The sequence below is a fragment of the Eimeria necatrix genome, genomic scaffold (genome assembly GCF_000499385.1).
Source record: "Eimeria necatrix Houghton genomic scaffold, Enh_scaff797, whole genome shotgun sequence".
NCBI lineage: Eukaryota > Apicomplexa > Conoidasida > Eucoccidiorida > Eimeriidae > Eimeria > Eimeria necatrix.
The window spans coordinates 7501-17723 of record NW_013654616.1 but is presented as its reverse complement, the minus strand read 5'-3'; the positions used below and the strand labels follow the sequence as shown (position 1 = coordinate 17723).

The following is a 10223-nucleotide window of genomic DNA, read 5'->3' as shown; positions in this document are numbered from 1 at the left end:
CCTAGAGCGGGCCTGTCGTTTGCGTTTCGAAGTTTGAAACAATTGAGGAGGCGGTGCGCCGAAACCCTAAACCCTAAACCCTAAACCCTAAACCCTAAACCCTAAACCCTAGAGCGGGCCTGTCGTTTGCGTTTCGAAGTTTGAAACAATTGAGGAGGCCCACGCGGATTTGGGATTTGGGATTTGGGAAAACCCTAAACCCTAAACCCTAAACCCTAGAGCGGGGCTGTTGTTTGCGTTTCGAAGTTTGAAACAATTGAGGAGGCGGTGCGCCTAAACCCTAAACCCTAAACCCTAAACCCTAAACCCTAAACCCTAAACCCTGGAGCTGGGGAAAAGACACGAAAAGTGATCGGAATACATCAATAAAGGGGGAAAAAGTGGTGAATAAATATTTGAAATTGGAATTGTTTTTGAAATTTAAAAAAAAAAGAAATTAAATTAAATTTCAGCTTTTCATCTTTTCAGATCGAAAGAGCAAACGACACTCCGTACGGACTTGGCGCTGGAGTCTTCACTTCTAGCATTGCTCTTGCAGACCACTTCGTTAGCCGGTAAACCCTAAACCCTAAACCCTAAACCCTAAACCCTAAACCCTAAACCCTTGGGTTTTATCCCCCGTTTTGAACCCCCTGCTGCTGAGACTCTGCTGAGACTCTTGGTCGCTCACTAGCCTCCTGACTCCCAGAATCTGAAGCTCTGCGCCACAAACCCTAAACCCTAAACCCTAAACCCTAAACCCTAAACCCTAAACCCTAAACCCTAATGCCTAGTTTGGTGTTTTGGCAGGCTGCACGCGGGAACTGTGTGGGTGAACACCTACTTGAGCGGCGACGTGGGCATTCCCTTCGGCGGCTACAAAGGCAGCGGCTACGGCAGGTACTTGAACTTGAATTTGAACTTGAATTTGTTTGATTTTTTCAATTTTTTTCGATTTAAATTCAAATTTTTTGAATTTAAATGATTTAATTCCATTTTAAATTCATATTTTAATTATAATTGGCGGAAATCGGGGCCAAATTTGGTCTTTTTCATCTTAGTTTCCCGAATTTTGCAGAACTTGAATTTGGTCAACTTGAATTGTTCTGCAGTCGGCGATTTTAACGCAATTTCAGTTCTGATTGCCTCAAATTCAATTTTCAAATTAAATTTAATTTATATTTCATTTATTAATTCAATTTTATCTTTTATTTCTTTGTTTGCATTTATTCTTGGCCAAAGTATTGAAATCGAGCTGGCGCTTGTGCCCGGTGTTCACATTCTTCAGTTCTATCGGTTCTTCCCCGTTTTTCTTCAAATAAATGAATTTAAATGGTTTATTTCAAATTAATTATTTCAATTAAGTTATTAAAAATGGATCGGAAAGGAAAATATGCAAAGCTATTCACGGTTTCCCGATTCCTGTGTTTTCCCGGACCACTGGTCACTCGCTGTTCAAGTGTTTGCAGAAAAGTGGAAATTGAAAAGAAATCGAAATTCCGCCATTTTCTAATTCATATTTTCGCGCTTATTATCAAAAAGAAGCATTAAATGATAATTTTTGAAATGATATTCTCCTGTTTCTGCAAAGAAATGAATACAAAAAGCCGCTTTCGCTTCAAAAAACAAAATGCGGCCCTCTCTGTTTCATCTTTTCACTATTTTCTCAAAAAGGAATTAAAGTAGTTTTTTATTTATTTCGTCTTATTTGAATAAAGGGAATTAAAATGTTTTTCTGATTTATTTTGTTTTGTTTGAATTCAGAGAAGGAGGAGAGGAGGGGCTGTTGCCTTACTTGGAAACGAAGACGGTGGTGACGAACATAGAGCTTTAAAACTGGAAATTTGCGTTTTTTGAAATCAAATAAACAAAAATAATAAATCAAACGCATGCAGCGTTTGCAATAAACAAAAAAAAGCCTTTCTTTCCACTTTTCTGCATGCATGCATGCATGCATGCACTTGCAATGAACCGGAACAACCCTTTTTCATGAACACACTCCCACTTATCTGCAGAAAACCAAAAGAAACTCCTTTTATTTATTTATAAAAGTATATTATTTGCAAAAAGACAAGAGAAACTCCTTTTATTTATTTATAAAAGTATATTATTTGCAAAAAGACAAAAGAAACTCCTTTTATTTATTTGTACAAATGCATTATTTGCAAAGCCCCAAAAGACTGCCTCCATAGATCGCATGAGGGGGGCAAGAGAGCATGCAGGTGTTTGCATGCATACAAACCCTAAAGCCCAAACCCTAAGCCCTAAAGCACAAACCCCAAACCCTAAAGCCCGAACCCTAAACCCTAAACCCTAAACCCTAGACATATTTGTTTGCAGTAACTCCAAAGAAACTCCGCCACTGCCTCTTAACTAAACCTGCAAGCCCTTTGCTAAAGCCCCGTCTCACGCCCAAACATCAAACCGTAAACCCTAAACCCCAAACCCTAAACCCTAAACCCCAAACCCTTTTTCTACAAGCACTCCAAACCCTAAACCCTAGTTTTGTTCTGCTGCAGCAGCAAACCGCAGACACTCAACTTGTGGAAACTCAGTCTAAAGAATTAGACTTCAATTATTGAATGAATTAAAACACCATTTCAGAGTTTTATTTCAAGATTTGATGAATCAAAACACTTTTCTGTTCATTTTGAAGTTGAAAGTGGCGATTTTTTCGCTTTCAACGCGGAAAACGGAGGCCAAAAGGGAAAACATTTCAAATTTTAATTTCCCGGAATTTAAATAAAGTTCGAAATTTAAAAGAAGTTCAAAAACTTCAAAACATGAATTCAAACCTCGTTTGCAAAAAGAGCTTTCTGGACACATTTTAGCGCATACAGTGCAGCGCACGCGCACGCCTCAGCGATCTTCAACTTAATCGAAGATAAATCGTCGAAAATAAATACTTTTTTTGAATTTAATTGAATTTAATTGAATTTAATTGAATTTAATTCTCAATTTAATTCATTTAAATGCACTTTCCGCGCATTTCACTCGAAGAACCTGCCGCGGCGGGCACAGGCACGAGCTGCATTCGTTCAAGTTGGCTTTGTTGACGAATGACTGCGAACAAACTGCGAAACCAAATTAATTTGATTTATTTTTTCAAACTTTCTTTTTATTTTATTTATTTATTTCAAACTTTCTTTTCATTTCATTTTTGATTTCAAAAAACTCAGTGGCCGCTGAACTCCCGCGTCAACTTCGCGCAAGTGTGAATTGCAACTGTCAGCATCTTCTTCTTGCCTTCCGCAACGGCGTTTCCCGAAGGGTCATAATTGGCCTGCGAACAAGAGAAAACAAAACTTGAAGTTTTATAAATTGATTATTTATCAATTATTATATAATTAATTAACAATTTAACAATTTAAAAAGAAATTAATTCCCCCAAGAAGGGCTGCTGCCGGGTGTCTGTTCAACTCGGGGTTCCGCGCCCACGCAATGCAGCTTTCCCGCGCCTCTGGCCCGCATTTCTTCGGGAAAAAGAAGCAATTTGGGACTAAAAGGGAATAAAAAGGAATTAAAAACAATTAAAAGAAATAAAACAATTAAAAGGGATTAAATTTGGGGGAATTTGGCGTCACCTGGTCCCACTGAAGGGGTGATCCGTCGACCGTGGCAATGCCGCCGGTTTCGATTCCGCGGCCAATGCCCACGAGGAAAAGAGATTGGAATTCGCAGTCAATTATGTCTGTAAATTTGCTCCAAGTGGTCAAGTTTTGGAGGTGTTCTTTGCCGTGGCCGTAGAAGAGACCATTGGTCAGCGCGATGCCCTGGGAGAGGCCAATTCCGAGCTGCTTTCCACTTTCCAGGAGGCTCTGGAACACCCGCGGAGTCGCCACCGCAGGCATTCTCGGGGGGATGTACAAGTCGCAAACATCATTATCTCTTGCTGCAGCAAAAGGGACGCAAATATCTCCTCTTTTGACCCTGTCGGGCTTCATGCTGCCGCAGGTGCCCGCGCGGATGATCACCTTCGCGCCCAGCTTGATCAGCTCCTCGAAACAGATCATCGAACTGCAACAACCAATTCCGTGAGATATTACTGTGAACTTTTGTCCGTCTTTGACCACATTTGCAGATTTGAACTCGCGGTTGAAGGCCAGCGGCTCCGCGCTGTCGCACAGAGCCGCCACTTCGTCCACCCGCTTCGGATCCCCCATCGTCAGCACCACCGGCTGCACCTGGCCCTAAAAAAGCAAACAAAAGAACACAAATAACAAATAAAACAATTAAAAAGCGAAAAAAAGCAAAAAGAAGCAAAAAAATCCGCAACTCGCGCCGCTTTCCCCGGGTTTCCCGCGGAACCGCGCCCGAGGCAGCGAAGCCTTTCTTGAACTCGGCGGCCGCGACAAACGCAAATCTGAGGAGATAATTCCTCTTTCGCCGTTTAAATTCCGCTAATTTCAAATTGTTTTGCAAAAGAAGAAAGTTTTTGCAAAAGAAGCCGCGAAAAAGCGGAAAGAAACGCGGAATTCAAGTTTCCGGTGGAAAGCAGACACGACCTACCCGGCGGAGTTGAATGTGCGGCTGCACTTCTACGCCTTCCATTTTCGACGCGGGAAAGAAGTGAATTGGAATTGAAAACAAAAAGGGAAATAAAAACAAAAAAGAAAAGAAAAAACTCGCGAGAAAGCCAGCGAGGAAGGACTGCAGCGGGAAACTGAAACCAACCCGAGAGTGCGATCTTGCACGCCCTGCGATCTGCACGCCGGCGCCAAACGGGGTTTTAAATTGTTAATTTTAACGAAAAAAAAGATAAATCCAAAAACAAATATTATTATTTGCATTCTAATTCCGTTTAATTCCGAAAAAAAGCCGAAGTTTCCAGCTGCACGCTCCTTTTCAAGACCCCCTCCGCAGACGCAGCGCACGAAGACTGCTGCGCGCCGCGGCCTTTTCAGCCAGTTTCCTCTTGTCTTCTGTTCAATTTATTGCAAATAAATACTTTTATTCTTTTTTAAAATGCAGAGTCTTCTTTTTTCCGCAGCTTTGCCTTCAGTCTGCGGCGCTGCACGCCTGTGGGGCGCTGCAGCAGCAGGTGTACACCTGCTGCGGGTGCCCAGTGGTGCTGCTGCGCAAAAAATGTTCAGCTTTTTCAGTTTTAAAGCATTTTAATTTAATTTAATTCCTTTAGAAGACAAAAAATGAAAGAAAAGCTGCAAAACAAAACAAAACTGCCGCCAGCTTGCTGCTGCTGCTGCGCGGCTTTTCATTTTCCGCGTTTTTCGCACAAGTTTTTAATTGCAAAATTTGAAAAGACAAATTTGTATTCAAACTGAGGTGTCTGCTGAGCTTTCCAGGACTTCCTTTGAGCCCCTCAACTCCAAATCACTTTTCAATTTCTTCTTTTCTTTTCTGGAAATATTTCAAACTCAGTCCAATTCAACCAACAAATCTCCAAATTCACTTCTTTGGCTTTTTTACTTCAAAAAAAGATGCTAAATAGCGCACTTTGGAGCAGCAGCAGCAGCAGCAGCAGCAGCAGCAGCACACGCCCTGCTGCAGCTAGCCACAGCAAGCTGCAGCTAGCTGCGGCTTGTGGCTAGCTGCAGCTTGCCAAAGCAGCCTCTGGCTAGCTACAGCTAGCAGCAGCAAGCCATGGCTAGCTGTAGCTAGCCACAGTGAGCGCTGGCTAGCTGCAGCAAGCTGCAGCAAGCTCTGGCTAGCTGCAGCAAGCTTTGGCTAGCTGCGGCAAGCTTTGGCTAGCTGCGGTAAGCCCTGGCTAGCTGCAGCAAGCTGTGGCTAGCTGCAGCTTACTGCTGCTGGCTTGCTGGAGCCACGCGGAGCTAGCCAGAAGGCGCTGCAGCTAGCTAGCAGCTGTGTGGCTAGCTGTGGCTAGCTGTGGCTAGCTGTGGCTAGCTGTGGCTAGCTGTGGCTAGCTGTGGCTAGCTGTGGCTCGCTGGGCAGCTAGCTGCTGCTGGCTGCTGCTGCTGTGGCTAGCTGGAGCAGCAGCACTTTTGTTTTGGAAAAGGATAATCAAAGAATTAATTTTTATTCACTTTGTTTTGCCGCAGAAGTTGCAAAAAAAGAAAAGTTGGAATAAAAGAAAAAACAATTTAAATCTTTTTTGTTTTCTAAACAGTCATTTTGATTGCATTAAATTGATTTAATTTAATCCAAATATTTAAATGAAATAAGTGAAAAATGTTTTGAAGAGAATCCGAAATAAATAAAAGGGAGACCATGAAGCTCTTTGTTGCTGTTCTCCTTTTTGTTCGTTTTATTTATTTTTGAAAATAATAAAAACAAATAAAAATAAAAAACAAAAAAATAAAAGAAAACGCCTCAGGGACCTTTTGCGTTTTCAGAGCTGCATTTATTTATTGTTTTCGCAACTTGTATTTCATCGTTTCCATTAAAAGAAATGTTACAATTTAACATCAGAATAATTTTTTTGAGTTTTAAAGTAAAACTTGAGTAGAAAATTGCAAAATTAAATAAATAAAAGAAGAAGCAGCTCTCAAAAGAAACAAATAAAACGTAAAGCGGCTTTTTATGGCTGAGTTTGACTGGAGCTACAGGAGCAAAACGACCAAAAATGGCCGCCGCGAGTTCGTTCAGCTTCGCTTCAAAAGCCAAAATATCCCTTTTTTAATTTATTATTTATAATTTAAATTTAATTTTCTTTTTGCAGCTTCAGAGCTGCATTTTCTGCAGTTCTGCATCGCCGCGGCTTCCCGTCGGCCGGGGTGTCTGTACACCTCGCGGCTGTGCAGAACCACTCGTTCAGGTTCCGCAGTTAAGACACTCGGAGTGAAAACAGAATAAAGAATTAATTGCAGTTCTTTTATTTTACTTTTTAAGTTTGCTTGTTCGTTTAAGAGTCTTCGGAGAAGAAGAGGCGAAGAGATGCAGCAGAGAAAATCTGGAGAGCGACTGCGCGCGCGGTCAGCTGTCCGTACACCCCAGACCCTTGATCCGGCGGGATTAAATCGCTAAAATCAAATCTAAAAATAAAATTTAAATTCAAATGCAACTTTAAAACAAGTTTGCTTTCTTTCTTGCTGGACTCCAGGGCCCCAAACCACCGGTGAGGCCCTGTCGGTTCGGCTGCAGCTGCTGCAGCAGTTCAAGTTGCTGGAGGGCGCGGAAAGCGGGGAAACCAGCAGCAAAAAAGAATTAATTCTTTTATTTTTTGTTTTTTACGAAAGTTTACTCTTCAACAAAAGCAAATTCAAAAGATCTGAACCCCTTTTCCCCTTTCCGCCCCCGCCGCTGCTTCGCTGGCCGCAGCAGCAGCAGCAGCAGCAGCAGCAGCAGCAGCGGTCGCGCCGCCGAGCCTCAGCAGGATCTTCTTTGATTTTGAATTTAAACTGCAAAAGGGAAGACAAAGGAGGCTTTAAAAGGGACTTTGGCGCGGACGACCCTCCAAAGCTCCCCTGTGTTGCAGCAGCAGCAGCAGCAGCAGCAGCAGCAGCAGCAGCAGCAGCGGGGACACAGCGGCTCGAGTGAAGCGGTTTAGGCCAACTTCTTTGCGGAATCAAAGAAAAGGAATAAACCCTTCAAATTAGCAAAAGGGCTTATCAAAGGGCATTCAAAGCTTTCAAAAAAGTCCCAAAGCGCGGCGGAGCTCCCACGAGCAGCAGCAGCAGCAGCAGCTGCTGCTGCTGCTGCTGCTGCAGCAGCAGCAGCAGCTCGAGAGACCCGAAAACAGCAAAACTCCTTTTCTCTTCTGCGGAGGCAAAAGAGCGGAAGTGAGCCGGCCTTCAGGTGTACAGACACCTCGCTGCCCGCGCCGCAGCCGCCGAAGCCTCACTTTTATTATTTTGCATTTTAAATTTGAGTTTCAAAAGTTTTATTTTTGAAAAAAAAGCAATTTTTGAAGACTTTCTTGTCCACTTTCTGCGCCTTCTTTGCCTCTGCTGCATGCAGCCCTCTGGAGCTTCAAAACGGCAAAAGAAATAAATAAAAATAAATAAAAATAAAATAAAAATAATTCAAAAACGAAACTCCAAAGTTTTCGCCCGAAGGAGCTGCAGGTGAATGGGGTGTACGTACACCCCAGCTCCGGCGGCGCGCGGCTCGGCTTCGAAGTTTTTGCAATTTGAATCTTCAAATCATTTATTTATTGAATTTTAATTGCAATTAATTCATTTATTTATTAAATTAGTCATTCAAAATGGCAGTTTCAAAAGAAGAAGACAGTCTGGACCGGTTCGCGAGAGCGCTTCAAGGTGAGGTGTACGTACACCTGAAATTCGCGCTTCGGATTTGCAAATTGAAGATTCGTTTTCTCCCATTTCAGTTAAAGTGGCAGAAAATAAAGAAATAATAAATAAATAAAAGAATATGAATTTAATTTCTGTTTTCTTTTGCTTTTAGTTCTCAAAAAAGATGTGGACTTCCTCTACGACCCGAAGGAGCTGCCGAAGCCTCAGGTGTACGTACACCTCAGCAACTGCGCGTTTTGCTCTTTTTCTTTTTTCCATTTTTCTTTTCAGAAATAAAACTTCTCAAAACTGCTGCGTTTGCTGCTGCCTCTTCAGGTGTACAGACACCTATCCTTTGCTGACTTACCCTCAAAAACCCACGGAGTCAAAATCATCTGCAGCAGCAGCAGCAGCAGCAGCAGCAGCAGCAGCAGCAGCAGCAGCAAGAGATAAAAGGCTTGGCAGGGGTTTATACAAGGAGGAAGAAGAGGTGCGCAGCTTAAGGGAACATTTATTTGTTGCAGCTGCAGCAGCGAATTTCTTGTAACTAAAACATTTTGAATTTAATCTTTTCTTCAATTCAAATTTTAATTCTTTTTCTTTTTTTTTCTCTCAGGCCTTTCTCGAGAGGCCTCTCAGAAACAACAGTGGAGCCACCAAAGAAACTCCGAAGCAAACCAGTCAGTGCAGCAGCAGCAGCAGCAGCAGCAACAGTAGTTGTAGCAGCAGTAGAAAAAGCAGCTCCAGCACAGCCAGAGCAGCAGCAGCAGCAGCAGCAGCAGCAGCAACAGCAGCAGCGGCAGCAGCATGTGCACTTTTTGTGTGGTGCTTTTCTTTTTGTATTAGGAGCACTAGTTCCTCCAAAGAGGGGCGAACGACCAGCAGCAGCAGCAGCAGCAGCAGCAGCAACAGCAGCGAGGAGCAGCAGCGAAGGCCGGCTTATGGCGAGCAGCAGCAAAGAGACTGCAGCTCAAGAGCCAGCAGCAGCAGCAGCAGCAGCAGCAGCAGGAGAGCAGCAAAAGGAGCGGCGGGAATACGTAGGCAAAGTGCTGGACATGCAGCCTGCGATAAGCGAAGCAGTAGCAGCAGGAGGCGCTGCTGCTGCTGCTGCTGCTGCTGCATGCAGCAGCAGCAGCAGCAAAGACAACAGACCCCCCTTTCGCTGCCGCGTGCTCGTGGGCGATGAAGAGACAGTCTCTTTTTCTTCTTGGAGTGACAGCGAAAGTCTGGAGACCAGCAGCAGCAGAATGCCTAGCAAAGAGCAGCAGCAGCAGCAGCAGCAGCAGCAGCAGCAGCAGCAGCAGGGGTGGCACTTGGACAGACGGGGAGAGTTGAGCCCCGGAAGCCCGTACACGCTGCCGCCGCAGCAGCAGCAGCAGCAGCAGCTGCAGCCGCAGTTCCCGCAGCAGCAGCAGCAGCAGTACTACTACCCGTATGCGCAGCAGCAGTACGAGCAGCGCTTCCCGCCGCAGCAGCAGCAGCAGCAGCAGCAGCAGCAGCAGCAGCAGCTGCCTGCGCCGCAGTCTCTGACTGAAATGCAAAGGAGAATGGAAGAAGAGTGGTTTTTGAGGGAAAGAAAAATGCAAATAAAACACAAAAGAGAAATTGAAGCTGCTGTTGCAATGGAAGTCAAAAAGGTCCTTTTGCTGCTCCCCTTTTTAGGGTTTGTGGGACCCTTTTAGCGTCTAAACCCTAGGGTTTAGGGTTTAGGGTTTGGGGCTTTGAGGCGAGGGTTTAGGCTTTAAGCTTAGGGTTTGGCTTTCGAGGCGACGGTCTAGGGTTTAAGGTTTGGGGCCTTGAGGCGAGGGTTTAGAGCTTTGAGACGAGGGTTTAGGGTTTAGGGTTTAGGGTTTAGGGTTTGGGATTTCGAGGTGAAGGTTTAGGGTTTATGGTTTAGGGTTTAGGGTTTAGGGTTTCTGAGTGGCGCAGGTGACTGAAGAGTACGGGCGGCGGCTAGTGTTCGAGCTGCAGCAGCAGCAGCAGCAGCTGCAGCAGCAGCAGCAGCAGCAGCAGCAAGAGGCGCAGCAGCAGCTGCAGAGCCTTTCGAACGAAAACTTTGCCCTGAGGCAGCAGCAGCAGCAGCAGCAGCAG

At 44.4% G+C, this 10223-nt stretch overlaps 3 protein-coding genes across 3 annotated transcripts in view; 1 reads left to right on the top strand and 2 right to left on the bottom strand.

The window, feature by feature from the left end:
• Positions 1-769: 769 nt before the first annotated feature.
• ENH_00076370 (hypothetical protein) lies at positions 770-1936 on the bottom strand (the record flags this gene model as incomplete). The annotated part of the gene is made up of 2 exons (XM_013582974.1): positions 770-879; positions 1744-1936. 2 exons carry the CDS (start codon positions 1934-1936, stop codon positions 770-772), a joined length of 303 nt encoding a protein of 100 aa, XP_013438428.1.
• Positions 1937-3154: 1218 nt separating this feature from the next.
• Positions 3155-4530, bottom strand: ENH_00076360 (purine nucleoside phosphorylase, putative; the record flags this gene model as incomplete). Its single annotated transcript, XM_013582973.1, has 3 exons — positions 3155-3262; positions 3564-4169; positions 4489-4530. The coding sequence occupies 3 exons, from the start codon at positions 4528-4530 to the stop codon at positions 3155-3157; spliced, it is 756 nt and encodes a 251-aa protein (XP_013438427.1).
• A 3571-nt stretch (positions 4531-8101) lies between these two features.
• The window catches only part of ENH_00076350 (hypothetical protein, conserved), a gene marked incomplete at both ends in the record, with an annotated part of 5505 nt that continues 3383 nt past the window's right edge, over positions 8102-10223 (top strand). Inside the window, 6 exons of the mRNA XM_013582972.1 lie at positions 8102-8156; positions 8305-8362; positions 8469-8622; positions 8749-8812; positions 8979-9769; positions 10062-10223. The exon at positions 10062-10223 is cut by the window's right edge and continues 72 nt beyond it. Coding sequence (XP_013438426.1) covers positions 8102-8156; positions 8305-8362; positions 8469-8622; positions 8749-8812; positions 8979-9769; positions 10062-10223 — 1284 coding nt within the window. The remainder of the gene's footprint in view (positions 8157-8304; positions 8363-8468; positions 8623-8748; positions 8813-8978; positions 9770-10061) is intronic.